Source organism: Momordica charantia (genome assembly GCF_013281855.1).
Source record: "Momordica charantia cultivar OHB3-1 chromosome 10 unlocalized genomic scaffold, Mcharantia_2.0 BLBB01000010.1, whole genome shotgun sequence".
Lineage (NCBI taxonomy): Eukaryota > Viridiplantae > Streptophyta > Magnoliopsida > Cucurbitales > Cucurbitaceae > Momordica > Momordica charantia.
In genome coordinates, this window is record NW_028275158.1 from 6561181 (window position 1) to 6576669 (window position 15489).

The 15489-nt window shown below is 35.5% G+C and overlaps 3 protein-coding genes across 3 annotated transcripts; 2 read left to right on the forward strand and 1 right to left on the reverse strand.

Annotated features, from left to right (window-relative positions):
- The first annotated feature begins 2002 nt into the window (after positions 1-2002).
- On the forward strand, positions 2003-4976 carry LOC111008510 (Protein kinase superfamily protein). The gene is made up of 5 exons (XM_022281246.2): positions 2003-2705; positions 3474-3609; positions 3691-3827; positions 3947-4070; positions 4385-4976. The coding sequence occupies exons 1-5, from the start codon at positions 2289-2291 to the stop codon at positions 4831-4833; spliced, it is 1263 nt and encodes a 420-aa protein (XP_022136938.1). The 5' UTR covers positions 2003-2288; the 3' UTR covers positions 4834-4976.
- Positions 4977-5498: 522 nt separating this feature from the next.
- LOC111008509 (UDP-Glycosyltransferase superfamily protein) lies at positions 5499-7357 on the forward strand. The gene has a single exon (XM_022281245.2). It carries the CDS (start codon positions 5759-5761, stop codon positions 7217-7219), a length of 1461 nt encoding a protein of 486 aa, XP_022136937.1. The 5' UTR covers positions 5499-5758; the 3' UTR covers positions 7220-7357.
- Positions 7358-9063: 1706 nt separating this feature from the next.
- LOC111008508 (Major facilitator superfamily protein) lies at positions 9064-15210 on the reverse strand. The gene is made up of 3 exons (XM_022281244.2): positions 14751-15210; positions 9706-10637; positions 9064-9616 (listed from the first exon to the last, which is right to left on the reverse strand). The coding sequence occupies exons 1-3, from the start codon at positions 15057-15059 to the stop codon at positions 9148-9150; spliced, it is 1710 nt and encodes a 569-aa protein (XP_022136936.1). The 5' UTR covers positions 15060-15210; the 3' UTR covers positions 9064-9147.
- Positions 15211-15489: the final 279 nt, after the last annotated feature.

Consider the following 15489-nt stretch of genomic DNA (forward strand, 5'->3'; position numbering starts at 1 on the left):
ATTTATTAGATATGAATTTTTAATTATACCCGAAATATTATCGACCTCAATAAATTAATCCAGAAAAGAAGATATAAACACGTGTACATCTCTGATTCGTTGAAAAGCAAGTGGCAGAGGTTCGAAACTGGTATGACATACGAATTGTATGTACTGTAGTGACAGTGGAGCAGAAGGGCAGGGATAGGGCCACAGCGCTGTCATCATCCGTTACATCACAGCATTCAACTGCTCCTCTTTTCCCCCTTATTTTCAGCCAATCACAAAAGTGCTGCACCCGTCATTCGTCACCGTGTCGTTCACACAATTTGAATTGAATATGCCGATTTCGCTTTCCCTTTGGAAAATGAACATTTGATTAGGTGGGGATATTTTGGATTGGTGACTCGTAAAATACGTTTTTGGTCAAATGGGTCGTTGACGGTATTATGGTAATTGCAATAATATTTTCAAGTTTTAATAAAAAATTTCATTTTACATGTCATGTGTGTAGTTAGATTTCATGTTTTTATGTTAATCTTACAGTGATTTTGGAACTAGAGAGATCACAATATCTACCATTCTCACAAAAACTTTCAAGAGAACTTTGTCACATGGAGGGAAGCAAAAATTAATCTTAATATTACACCACAAATGTTCTTACCAACAATACACCAATTGAAATTATAGAATTGATCGAGATTGAGAAAGTTGGATACCTCTGGAGCCTTATGCCTTATACCTATAAGCTTAACATGATGTTGCTGTTCTCAATGGGAGTGTTAGCCTTGATGCTATAATCCGTGACTCAAATGGTTAGGTAATCACTTCTGCCTAGACATTTTAAACGATATTGGGATATGCGGTGCTTGCTGAACTTTGAATGAAAGCATCACTTTGGAACAAGAATCGGGTATTGGACTGCTGTGGACAAAAATTGACTACTTCGTTATATGGAATCTGACACGGGACACGAGGGTTATGATAATGAAACTCAGCTCTTTATCAACGAAATCAAGGAAAATTTGTGAGAAAGTTGTTGATGGCTTCCTTCTTACCTAAAGGGCTTGTAATAAAGTTACGCACGCCTTAGCAACCATGCTCGAAAAACTCGGCACTTTGAAATTTGGATTGTTTGCACTCTTTGTGAGTAAGTTTGGTTGTGTCAAATATTTATGTCTATGTTTTGGATTTATGTAACCGTGTTGATTGATTACGAGTGTATTTGTAAGTTGAACTTATTGTGTTTTATTGGTTAGTTTAATAAATATTTTTTATTTTTTATTTTGAGGAGATATTAGTTTAACTAAAAGTTTAAGATTAAAATTAGTTTACTAAATTAAATACCTAGAGAGTAGTGCCTTTTTACAAATGGCACATCTCTCTATCTTAATTTATCATTTATAGTTTTATTTTGGAAACAATAATACCTTACAATAATTTTTGTCCTTATCAAGAATCTATGCTAGGCAAGCTATTGGAAAAGAGAATATAACAAGGTTGGAGATTTAAGTGATTGTTTAACTTATTGGTTAGCTATATCGTGTAACATAAGGTTAAAAAGCGATTTTACTGAGTTTGTTTATCTTAGACTATAAAATTACCAATCTGATAAACTGCATAAACTTAAAATACACAAATTAAAACTTATAAAACTCGTATTTTATACACTAATCTAGTTAAATCGTAAAGTCATTGATCAAATAAAATTACCAACCGTCTCAATTTCCACCTCCATATTTGTAACATTATATTCAAAAAATCACACAAGTTCAAGATGTTTTAACCATTGAGATATGTTCACGTTTACATTCTTTCGTATAAATCAAAACATATTAAAAAAGTATAGTGTCTTGTTCTTTCGTATAAATCATTCTTACTTCAATCGTAAGTTCAAATCTCGAATCGATTGCCAAAAAATATATATCCTTTTTTCTTTGTCACTTTTTCCTTTTTCTTTGTCCACTCATCCCACCATGCCACTTGTCTCTCCTCTCTCTCTATCAACCTATTTCATTTCTCTACTCTAAAATATGAATCAACATTTTTTTTCTGCATAAAGACACTAAAAAAAAGAGACAAAAAAGGGAAAAAGAAATCAAAGAAACAAAGATAGAAAAATGGGATGGAAGAATTAGAAGAAGAGATTCCCAATGATCAACAAAAAATGCTGAGATTAGTAGAGTGGTTAGAGCAGTTGAAGAAAGTAGCAATGTCTCATTCCCAATCCATTTCCCATAAGAAACCTCCTCCTCCTTCTCCTTCTTCTTCCTCCCAAAATCAGAATCGAAATCGAAATCAGATCCCCAATGAAGGAATCGTCGAAGCCATGGCTGCCGTTCTCCGCCAACTGCTGCTCCGCCGACGACCAGACCGCCTTCGGGAACTTCAGCCGCTGCCGCCCCAACCGCTCCGACTTCTCCAAGAACATCGCGCCGCTGCCGTCGTTCCGGCGGCTGTCGTTCTCCGACCTCAGCCGATCGTCGTCGATGCGATTGAACGAGGATCTGGCGGCGTCGTTTGGGGCGGATTTGTTTGATTTTCAGCTGAGCGAGTTGCGTGCGATTACTCAGAATTTCTCGAGCAATTTCTTGCTCGGAGAAGGGGGATTCGGCCGGGTTCATAAGGGCTATGTCGACGACAACTTCCGGCAAGGCCTTAGGGCTCAGGCCGTCGCCGTTAAGCTTCTGGATAATCAGGGGTTGCAGGGCCACCGAGAATGGCTTGTAAGCTTTTCCATTAAACCTCTTCTTCTTCCTCTCTTCTCCTTTGGTTTAATTTCAAATTTAGTTAATGATACTTTAAATATTATAAAAATAAATTACAATTTTATCTCTATTTTTAAAAACTTTATAATAAATCAAATTTTGATGTTAATTCCGTCGGTTTAACTCGATGTGACAAGCTCTCTATATTAATTAACAATTACATGACAAAGTTATTTCGAATAAGTGCAAGTATAAAGCTAATGAATTTATTAAATAGAAATTTAAAAAATTAAATAAACAAAACTTTGAAATTTTGAAAAGTCGCACGATTGATCCGACACAATCACACACCTAAAAAGTTTAAGAACTCAAATTATTAGTTAACCTTCACTTTATCATAATAAATCTTTGTTTCAAACAAACTTACTTAAATGCTTTGATACTAGTAAAAAAAAAGGTCATTTAGATATAATAAATAAGAGATGATGGGGTAGGTATGTTAAATGTGTTTTATATGATTTTTTTAACATCTAACGTTATTATTTTATCAGGTTGACTTCTTCTTGCATCAGAATCAAATTACACTTGTTAGTTTATATAAATGTGTCACCTCAACATTAAAAAAACTAAATATTCTTTCATTCTTCTCGATGAAAATTCGGAAAAGAACACCGTGGACTAAACAGTGCCAATTGCCCCAAATTTGTAATTTGAGTTTGCAGTGTTTTTGAGGGTGAGTTTGTGACCAATCCAATAAGGTTTACAAGATTTTCTCTATTTTGGTAGGCTGAAGTAGTATTTCTTGGACAGCTGAGGCATCCAAATCTGGTAAAATTGATAGGCTATTGCTGTGAAGATGAAGAAAGGCTCCTTGTTTATGAGTTCTTGCCCAGAGGCAGCTTGGAGAACCACTTATTCAAAAGTCAGCTTCTTCATTTTCTCAAAACTCAAAAAACCCTTCTCCAAATTCTGAGTTTTCTCCTCCATTGCTGAGCGTTTGCAGGGCTTTCAGTGTCGTTGCCATGGACGACGAGGCTCAAGATCGCCATCGGAGCAGCTAAGGGTGTCGACTTCCTTCACGGGGCAGAGAAACCTGTCATTTACAGAGACTTCAAAACATCCAATGTTCTGTTAGACTCGGTTTGTTTGCTTTCTTTTTCTTGCAGTGTTTTCGAAGAAGAAAACGAGTTGAAAGGACAAAATCTGGGAGTTGTTGATGATGTTTTTTTTGAAGTTTTTACATGTTTGTGGGATCATAGGATTTTACAGCGAAATTGTCTGATTTTGGACTGGCAAAGATGGGACCTGAGGGATCAGACACCCATGTTACCACAAGAGTAATGGGAACATATGGCTATGCTGCCCCTGAATACATCTCCACAGGCAAATTTTCTTTTATTTTCTTCTCTTGTTTCCAATTGCAAACTTGTCATTATTCAAAATTGTCATTTCAGATTTCAACTTAAAACCCTTGTTGTCTCCCAAAGCTAACCACAGGGCAAAGCCCCGACGGGATTAGTGGGAGTTGGCTAAGAGTATATGCAAGAAGTGGACACTCTAAATCTCGATTATAAAAAGCTTAGACTAGTCTAATGGCTTAAACTTTTAGGTTTAGTGGTGTTTTAATATGTTCAAACTTCAGAGAATGTACCCTTGTCTAAACACTCATGCGGGTTGCAACTCGATGTTTACCTTAGGGCACTTGACCACGAAAAGCGACGTATACAGTTTTGGAGTGGTGCTTTTGGAGCTTCTTACAGGAAGAAGAGCAGTGGAGAAATCAAGAGCGAAGAATGACCAAAACCTTGTGGACTGGGCAAAGCCATACCTGAGCAGCAGTCGCAGGTTGCACTGCATAATGGACCCAAGACTTTGCGGGCAGTACTCTGTGAAAGGGGCAAAGGGAATGGCCATTCTTGCCCTCCAATGCACCAGCTTGAACCCTAAAGACAGGCCCAGAATGCCAGCCATTGTTGAAGCCCTTGAAAGCCTTCTTCAGTTCAAGGACATGGCTGTTACTTCTGGCCACTGGTCTGCCTCTGCCTCGCCTAAACATGCCAGAAATGGCGTCTCTGCTAAGGCCAAAATGGAGACAGGACGTGGGAATCTCCCGAGATCGTCTCTGGCTGCTTCGAGCCAGAGATGATCGGTGTCTGTATTTAGGCAAAAATTGCAGAGGTTCTATGTGAATATATATGTAAATCATGAATGCTACAATATGTAAATGCAGGGTTCCTTCCCTTTGATGGGATTGGTCTCATCTTTATCAGAGTATAAATGTTAGAAGTCTGGACAAGTCTCGGAATTGAACTCGAGATTGAGCAAAAATTCGGTGAAAATAGTTTTAGGGTAGCTGTTTTCTTAAAGCTACTGGCCTGTTGCACAATACGATAACTATCTCAACTTTTAGAAGGCAAACAATTCAATCACAATTCTTAAAATCTGGTTTGAAGAATAGACTGATAAAACATGTAATTGAGAGCAACAATTTTGAAAGAGAAACTTCAGAGTTTCAAGGACAGATTATCAATAAAAACAATACCTCTTTTCTTCGAGAAGACGCCACAACATGTGAACTGCATAGATATTGGATCCAGATCAAATACTTGCAATGCAAATTTCCTCAAAATCTGCCTCAATAGAATGCAACTTTGCCTTCTGGGTTGACTTTCTACACTTCTTCCGAATTTGAAAAGTCTCTTCCACATCAGACCACGTCTATATCTATTTATATATATTTATATATATTTATATAATGAGAGAGAGAGAGAGAGAGAGAGAGAGAGAGAAACGTACTGCGTTTCATGTGGCAGTCTTGAACTGGAAGAAGCAAAAACAGTGGAAAATATTCCACCTTTTTTCAATGGGTAAGGCCGCGAGAAGCGCACTTTGAGAATGAAAAAATCTAAAAAAACTCCCAAAACTCATTTCCACTTTGCTTCAGTGCGTGCCCAACTCCCCACTTTCCCCCAAACTTTTCTTCCAAAAACAATTTCCATGGAATTCAATCCCAAAAAGACACTCCATCTTCTCCATTTCCCATCTCCCTTTCTCCTTCTCCATTCCCAACCATGGCTTTCAACTCCAAATTCCCAAAGAAACCCACTGTTTCTCCCTCCCAGTGCAATCTTTGTACCACCCTTTTCTTCGTCGTTCTCTTCACGGTTCCCACTCTGTTTCTCTTCCACACCTCCACCATCTCTGTGTGCTCTCTCTCTGCCTCGTCCGCCCGCCTGAACACATGGTTCGGAGATCTTCGTGATGCTCAGTTTTCTTGGAATCGGCTTGCTTTTGTCGAAGAACGTCCGCCACCCGTTGCTCTGAAAATTGCAGTATTCTCGAGAAAATGGCCGATCGGAACAGTCCCAGGTGGAATGGAGCGGCACGCTCACACGCTTCACACGGCTCTAGCTCGCCGTGGCCATCGCGTTCATGTTTTCACCTCACCACCGCCCGACCATGGCGGTCAAAACGTTTCTTCAGCAACTTCAGCGCCGTACATCCATTGGCACGACGGAGAACCAGGCCGGTGGCGGTACAACAAAGCGTGGGAGCAATACGAAGAAGAAAACCGCCGAGAACCGTTCGACGTTATTCACTCCGAGAGCGTCGCCCTTCCTCACTGGTTAGCCAAAAAGCTCCCGAATCTCGCGGTTTCTTGGCACGGGATTGCGCTGGAGAGCTTGCAATCGGACATATTCCAGGACCTGGCTCGCCGGCCGAACGAGCCGATGCCGCCGGCTTTCAACAAGAACATTCAAGGAGACGTCCCGAAGGTACTGAACGAGATCCGATTCTTCCAAAATTATGCTCACCACGTCGCAATTAGCGACAGTTGCGGAGAGATGCTCCGAGACGTCTACCAAATCCCGAGCAGAAGAGTCCACGTGATCGTCAACGGCGTCGACGAAGAAGATTTCGGCGAGGATTTCAAATTAGGGCAAGAATTTAGGGCCAGAATCGGGATACCTGAAAACGCGAGTATAGTCCTGGGAGTCGCCGGAAGATTAGTGAAAGACAAAGGCCATCCGCTACTCCACGAAGCTTTCTCCATCCTCACAGAGCATCATCCGAACGTGTACCTGATCGTCGCCGGAGCAGGACCATGGGAGCAACGGTACAGAGATCTAGGTCCTCGAGTACTGGTACTAGGATCGATGAGTCCGTCAGAACTTAGGGCTTTCTACAATTCAATCGACATCTTCGTGAATCCAACGCTCCGGCCACAGGGACTGGATCTGACTCTGATGGAGGCCATGGCGAGTGGGAAGCCGGTAATGGCGTCGAGGTTTCCGAGCATAAAAGGGACCATAGTTGTGGATGACGAGTACGGATTCCTGTTCGCTCCAAACGTGGAATCGTTGGTGGAGACGCTGGAAGCGGCGGCGAAAGAAGGCCCTGAACGGCTGATGCGGCGGGGAAAGGCTTGCCGGCGATACGCGGCGTCCATGTTCACCGCTCGGAAGATGGCTCTGGCTTATGAGAGGTTATTTCTCTGCATCAGATATGAAACTTTTTGTAATTACCCTTAAAAAAAAAAAAACCTTTTTGGTTAAAATTTCTTTTTTGTTCAAATTTCTATGTTGCGTTAAAATTTCAAACATTTCATTTAATAATGTAGAGAGCTTCTTCAATAGAAATATATATATATTAGTATAATTCGTTCTCCATTTATTTAAACTTTTGATGAATTAGAGAGCTCTTCTTCTTCAATAGGAAAAAAAAAATAGTATAATTCGTATTCCATTTATTTAAACTTTTGATGAAATTACATTTTGATATTTGAGCTTAATTTATATAGAGTGCATTTAACACCATTATATTCTATAGTTTGAGTAATTTAAAGTGAACTTGAGCATAATTTATCACATTATAATTGGTTACAGATTTAAAACTTCTCCTTAAATTGTTCAACTAAACAAAGGTTTTGTAGTTTAAAAGATTTCTGATTAAAATTATAAATGTATTTAATATAAATAGATCAAAGTTTAAAGATGAAAAAAGTTATATATTTTAAACTATGAGGATCAAAACAAAACCGAGAACTGAGAATTTAGGAGCTAAAATTTGATTTGAAACTCTTTTGGCAATATTACTGTTTTTTTTTTTTGTTTCTTAATAAGAAAAACAGAATTTCATTTGAAAATTGACTCAATAAGTTAGATACTCAATTTATTTAAACTTAGTAGTTGTATTTTTAAACTAAAATAAAAAGCTAAGTCACACAGGATGATCCATGTACCGTTTTTTAGTATAACATGTGGGGGTGGGGATCGAACTCACAACCTTTTGGTTGGACATATATATCAATTACTGTTGTTTTGGATTATGTACTTTATTTCTTCATTCACTACATTAATTTGGCATTACATGTTTTTTTAGTACAATTAATTTAAAGATAGAGTATTGAATTACTAAATTTTAAAAATTGAATAAGATGTCTTAATCGCTAAATTATGATCATGTTGGTTTAGCACATGTAATTTGATACCACATGCAACATAAATGTGGTACAACACATAAATGTGATATATTTGCTTTACCCCGAAAAAACGTGATATATTTGTACATATGTGAGTTAATGTAGCGTCATGTGTGGGTGTGGCCATGTGTAAATGTTGGGACCTCACGAAAACAAGAACATGGCCAAGCTAGCTCAATCGTCAAATATTCCCCTTCACAGTAAAAAAAATTCTCTATACATCTATTTTTTCAGTACTGGATATGTGAGTTTAAACTTCCGACCTAAAAAAAATACAGGTATTAACTAACGATTGAACTATGTTCATGTTAGTATTAGTTGATCTACTTATCAATTAAAAGTAAAAAAGTAAACTACATTAGAAAGTTAGTATAATCTCGTAATTATCAGTATGTAGGTAAGTATCATTCATAGAATAGTAACGAGGATTAAAATAGTTGTTTTTTAAGGATTAAAATGATATTTTAAAAGACAATATGAGCCTAGTTTGATAAATTTGTACCGATCTCTGACCAATATGTCATGAGTTCAAATTTCCTTTCGATTTATTTTAAAAGTTTAGTAACCAAATTAAATGCTTTTAAAATGGTATGATATTATCTGCATTGAGCAAAACCTGATGATTATATTTTTTATGTCCAAAATATCTAATACCATAAAGATGTTCTTGATTTTTCCTGCATTTTATCCAGTCATATAAGACTTGATGGCTTTTCAACAATTCTCTCTTTAAATAGTCATCGCTGGGTTCTTATTCAAACCAACTTCTGTTGAACATACTTTAAAAGATTCATCTATTGGAATTTCAACAAATTAATTTCCCAGCTGGATCTTGAAGAAGAGAAGGTACAACTACAAATTATGCTATCATTTAAGCACAAGGATAGAAATTAATGATATCAAACTGAAACTAGAATATCATACTCAAAATACCAAAATTCATGTACTGAATGATAATAATAGTGATAATCAGATGAATCAATACAATCGATTTGAGCTACTGAAAATCCTATTACGTTCAAAGTGGTCATAAGCATGTCTGGTTCTGAAGAACAACAACACACTCGAAACCAATCCCACCACAGAAACGCATCCACAAAACAAAAAGGTGAAGAAATAGCACCTTCTTCCCATGCACACAACCGCCTCGCCATGGCCGGAGCTTCCGTGCGAATCGTACACAACCGCCGCCAGCATGCCGTACAGCAGCGATCCGATCGGAATGTTTGTGATCAGAATATTGTGGTTCACGCCTAAGCTGTTCGGCCCGAAGAGCTCCGCTGTTATGGAAACTGCGGCGGCGAATATGAAGCCGGAGCTCATACCGACCAGCGCCGTGCCTATGTACACGGTCACCGTGGTGGACGACGCCGCTAACAGGAAGAATGCTATTGGAGTTGGAATTAGCGCAATCGACAGCCATCCTGTTCTTGCGAAGTACAGTTTCCTGCAGAAGAAAAATTGGCGGTGTTTGTGTTAGGTAAAGCAGAGAAAACAGGGGAGGAATTCAATTGGATGGATTAAATTGTTAATTACGCTCGAATGTAGTCCGGTACGGCGGAGAGCAATCGGCCGAAGAAGGAGAAGGCGGAGTAGAGTGTTACGATGGCGTTGGTTCTTGAACTCAGCCCTAGCGATTGCGAAATCTGTCCTATATTGTTACTGTACACGAGTCCGATCGTGCCTCCGCAAATGTAAGCAATGAAATACAGCCAAAAATCAACTCGTTTCACCAATCGGCTCGACGGATGCTCTTCTCCGAGCATCGCCAGTTGATCTTTCTCGATCAATTTCCGGAAACAGCCTTTCGCTTCAACCTCGCCGTCATTTAGCGATGCAGATTCGGACAAAAGCAGAGATCCGCCATTGCCGAAGCTACCGTTCGCTTCACGACTGATCAGCTCTTTGTGAAACTCGAGATCTTCATCGTGGACGAGAATGAAGCCAGATCCGTCGAGCCTGAAGCTAGAATTAACGGTTCGACGGAACCAGTTCTTGGCATAGACAACACCTGGAATACACAGCGGCAGCACGAGAAGGCAGATGGCTCCGATGAAGAGAATACGCGCGATCATCGGATCGGAGGAGGCCATGGAGCCGAAGAGGAGAAGGTAGATTCCGACGATGACGGCGAGGAAATTCAAGAAGAGGAAAATGATAGAGTCGCGCTGGACGGCGTCGGAGGACAGAGAGAGCGAGTGCAGCGGCGGTTGGCGGAGGATGGGGAAGAGGGCGGCGATGGAAGTGAGAAGCGGAATGAGAGCGTTGAGAAGGAGGTAAATAGGAGGCGAAGACGGATTAATGGCGTTTCCGGCGAGAGTGTAGAAAGCGGCACTGACGCCATTGAAGCTCACGGTGAGAGATAACGCCAATGGCCGATTTGCAGAGAAATTTCTGATGCAGAGGACGAAACAGACGGTGTTGAACCAGCAGATGCTGCAACCGGCAAGCAAACAGAGGAAGAACACCTGCAATAATTTTGGAAAACCATCTACTTTCAAGGAGAAAAAAGCTCACATAATTGAAAATCAATAAAAAGAAGAGGAAAATACTTGTTCAATGTTGTCCACGCCGTGGTTTAATATTTGACAAAATAAAAGAAACAAAAAGTGTTTTCAAAAGATGATTGAGTTGTCAAATATTAAATGGTAGTGTGGACAAGATTTCTTATGTGAGGTGACAAATTAATAAAAATTGAAAGCTTAGTATATTATCTGCTGCCATGAGTTAGATCCACCACCTGTAGTACTTAAAATTGATGTCTCAAAATACAATTTTTTTTTTTAATTGGGGTTTGGAGTTTGAACTCCAACATCATACAAAGAAGTAATGTCATTTATGGTTGACAAACTAATATCAAAACTTTTTAACCAAGGTTTTAAATGTCACGTTGATGAAATATGAAGGTCTCAATTTCATGAAAATGTCGATGAAAATATCTATAAAATGTCGATGTTGATGAATATTTCTGGAAAAATTATAGAAATAAAAAAATTTGAAAAAAATTTAAATTAACAAATAAAATATTTCACTATTTCTAAATATGTTAAAAATTATTAAAATTAATATTAATATTACGTTTGTATTAGTGAAATTTTGTTGATATTTTTTATATTTTTTTATAATATTATGGAAATGTGATTTACCCCTTATGTCGAACCTATGAAAACATCGACATATCGACACGTCGATGGATATTTAAAATGATTTTAACTAATAAATTTCTATTTTTTTTTAATTCAAATAACCATTTTAATTTCTATATTTCTAAATATTTTGTTTTAATGTGTAAACTTTGCCTAAAAAATTATTCTAGTCAACCAATAACCATATGCCTATTAGAATTTTGAAAAATAAATTCTAGAAAACTAGTAACAAATATCAAAATAATTTTTCTAACAAAATTTGACCATTAAAACATGATATTGAGAAGTTTAAGAATAAAAGTCCCTAGGCTAAAATAATAAAGATAGTAAAAAAGTTATTATATGTACTATCAATTTTGATTTGACGCGACAACCATAGCGACGAGAGAAAATCAATCAAATACAATATGACAAAAAATAAAGATGAATGAAAAGGTGCCTGATCCTATATTACTACATAGTCTTGATTTGTATATTCTTTAGTGGGAAAGTTTGGATTTGTGTACTAAATTTGGATTTAGAAAAAGTATTAGAAGCCTAATTTATATCTAATCTGTCCTTTAAAAAAATACATTTAATTTGTCAATTTATAGTTTCTAACAATTAATTATCTAATCATGTAAAAAAAATTAATTATCTAAAAAGAAAAAGTTATAACTTAAAACATGAGTTTCAAATTTTCAAATTTATATAATTCATTTAATCAGACATTTATTTTATACCCTACGATTTTGTTTATTTTACAGCAAAAAATAAGTGTTATTTTAATAGAATAAAGTATTCATATTTTTACCAATTTAAATATAACTAGTTGAATAAGATACTTATTATTCTTCCTAATTGATGGTTAGATTTTTGTCTCCTCCCGTCTAATTATTTGAACTAAACAAAATTGAAAATTATGTTTGCAAAAAGAATAAAAGGACACATTGAGAATGATATGACAATGGACCCACATCAAGTTCCATTTCTTTTGCAAAGAAATCTAGAATTTTTAGAGAAGGAAAAGGTCATTTTTTTACAACAAAATATTATAAACGTGACACAAAATAATACATATTTATCATAACTTTTTAATCGTATTTGATTTACATATGCTATTCATTTAAATATTCAGTTATTCACAAAAATAATAACTAATATATAAAAATCGTCCCACCATTACATGTATGTATGTGTATTATATATATATATATATATATATATATATATATATATATATATATATATATATAAACCACTACTTGTCAAAATAATGCAAATTTGTTTTGGCTAGAAAATGTACTATTCTAGAAAATAATCAGTAATTTTGTTCCTTTTATATAAAATTGATTGGTAAGAAAGGGTCAGGGAAAGACAAGGGAACGTGGTTGTTGTAACTAGAAAACTAAATTTAATTCTTATTTTGATGCATACAAATCTATTTTAATTTATACATTTTTATAGTATATTTAATTAAAATATTATATGTTTTCATGTGAATACAAGTACAAAGGTGAGTATAGATGTTAGAAATAGGTTATTTGGCATGTTGCATTTTATCTATTTATTATTTATTATTTGTGATGTAGCGTTATAAAAAAGAAACAAAAAAAGTCCACGCTTAATTAATTTAAAGCCTAATATAAAAAAAGAACTAATTAAAAGACTTTAATTCAATAAAAAGAACTAATATAGATAAAAATAGTCATATTCATCTAAAAAAAACACCATAGTTAATCACAAATCTTTTATTAAAAAAAATGGAAACATAACCAATTGAGGTTAAAAACATAAAATTAAAAATATATTTTTTTCAAATTAAATTGTAATATTCATGTTAAATATAATATAAAAGTTTAAGGACAAGTATATGATAATTTAACTATCAAAATAGAATATTTTAAAGTTTGAGAATGGGGATGGACATTTAAAGGCCAAAATATAAGTTAGATTAAAAAAGTAATGTTTAGTTCTAAAAACACAAAAAATAAAAAGAAAACTACAGAGAACGTGTAATATAAAATATATAGTTGCGTTTATACCCTCCAAATTCACACCAACAAAGTAAAAATAATCGTTTGAACTAAAAAATAAATGTTTCCATATAATTACTTAGAATTTATTTTATAATTATTATTTTTTATTCAAAACACTGAAATATTATTTTATTAATAAAATATATGTTTTATTGTTGTTTTGGATTTTTTACATAGAAAAAGGAGAACTACCACCACATGGGTGTCACGTGCTGATGTCATTCAAAACAAATTATTGTTTTTCTTTTCTTTGAAATGCAAAACAAAGTATCTAAAAAAGACAAGAATACTATGAAATATAAAAAGAAAAAAGAAAAAAGAAATCCTAAAAAATACACCAAATGGGGTTTTTTTTTAAAACAATATAGACCATTTATTAAAACATTAAAAATTATTATACTTGTTGTCATTTTTTAAAAATAATATCAGTTTAGGAAATATGTTTTAAAAAATACAAAAAGACAATGATTTATTCATCTGAAAATAACACTCTAATTTAAAAATAAACTCAACCCAAAGTTTTAAATGTCAATATAGAAATTATCCAAAATTTCATCAATTTTAAATAAGTTAAAATTTATTATTATTATTATTATTATGTCAATGATATTTTTTTTCTCATGCTTATTTTTTCTACAATATAACATAAATTCGACTAATTTATTGTGTGGGTGTCAAGCCCATTAGCAGAAATAACAAAATGTCACAAAAAATTTAAAACTCTCTATATAAACGAGTTCTAATAATAATATGAGTGCAAAACTTTCTCCTTTCTAAAATGAAGTTTTTCAATCAATGTATAACTCAATTGATAGATATATTTACTTCACCAAAATGAGAAGGTTTGCAATTCCAAAAAAATAAAAAATAAAAAACAAAAATAAGACTTCATTCAATTTATTTTAAAAATCAAACTCATGTTGCTACAAAGCTAAAGCTCTTCATAATTTGTCGACAAAAATGGAAGTTTTTCTTTTTTTGTTTTTCGACAAAAATTTCCGTTTCTGTCAGGAAATTCTGAAATTATTTTCATTTCTAATATTCTAACTTAATAGCAATAAAGCACACAAAATATATATTTTTAAAAGTAATAACAAAAGTGTACTAAAAAAAATAGTAATCATCAAAATTTACTGACATTAAAAAAAACTAAAATTTATTTAAAAGAAAACAGTTAATAAACTACTTAATAATAATTTTTAATAGGAAAAAAACAAAACGAGAAAAAAAAAATTGGGGGAACGAATCAGAGGAACCACGTTCAGACCCAATCAGTGAACGAATCCCGATTGTTTTGCAGAAACAAACGGACAATTCTTCCAATTTTTTAAAGAATCAACTTGGAAATAAGAGAATCAGTCAAAAACTGGACCAATAGCACACAATTCTAGACAGAGAAATTGATAGAGAGACGTACCAGGAAATAGGGCAAGGATATGAAATCGGCGATTACGAGCCACTGGAGGCCGTAGCCGATGAGTCCCATAAAAGCGGCGATGAACAGAACCAGCGGCAGCGGGAGGTGGAGGAGAGCCAATCCGGAGGACCAGCCGAAGACCTTGCCGAGATCGGAGGCGGTGGCGAGGTAATTAAGCTGCACCTGAGAAATTCCTAACACCGATTTCAATCTCGACGAGTAGGCGGAGAAATCGAAGTTCGTGCCGGTGAATGCCTGAATCCATATCGTCGCCACCAGAATCAGCCACTTCCGCGACTGGCCGGCCATTCAAATCGACTCCACGAACCACTCTCGGCGGCGACGGCGACGGCGGCGGCGGTGGTGGCGGTGGCGGTGGCGGATTCCCCCTTTCGCCCGCCCCTACCGGCTCTGCCTCTGAAAACTCTTGCGCTTATTATTATCGACGTGTATCGAGATGCGGCCTCATTTATTTATATCCAATCTTTTAAAATTAATTTTCGACTTTCTCGCACAATGGCCATTCGTTTTCTTTCTAACAATTTTGTTCCAGTCAGTAAAGTCGACGATTTGTTTATTATTTATTATTTATTATTTTTTAAGTTGGCAAATTAGACCAACTTTTGATAATTGTTTCATTTTTAATATTATTTGTTTAAAAATTAAGCTTATATATTTATTTGTTTTTCTATCTTTCTTTTTAAAGACATGAGCCAAATCTTGAAACTGATGTTCATGA

Bases quoted from the DNA above. Each gene is read 5' to 3' on its own strand.
- LOC111008509 (XM_022281245.2), top strand. From the start codon at position 5,759: ATGGCTTTCAACTCCAAATTCCCAAAGAAACCCACTGTTTCTCCCTCC.
- LOC111008508 (XM_022281244.2), bottom strand. From the start codon at position 15,059: ATGGCCGGCCAGTCGCGGAAGTGGCTGATTCTGGTGGCGACGATATGG. The intron at 10,638-14,750 runs GTACGTCTCTCT...AAATTATTGCAG, and splicing joins TATCCTTGCCCTATTTCCTG to GTGTTCTTCCTCTGTTTGCT. The intron at 9,617-9,705 runs GTAATTAACAAT...TTTCTTCTGCAG, and splicing joins GTACCGGACTACATTCGAGC to GAAACTGTACTTCGCAAGAA.
- LOC111008510 (XM_022281246.2), top strand. From the start codon at position 2,289: ATGAAGGAATCGTCGAAGCCATGGCTGCCGTTCTCCGCCAACTGCTGC. The intron at 2,706-3,473 runs GTAAGCTTTTCC...CTATTTTGGTAG, and splicing joins AGGGCCACCGAGAATGGCTT to GCTGAAGTAGTATTTCTTGG. The intron at 3,828-3,946 runs GTTTGTTTGCTT...GTGGGATCATAG, and splicing joins CCAATGTTCTGTTAGACTCG to GATTTTACAGCGAAATTGTC.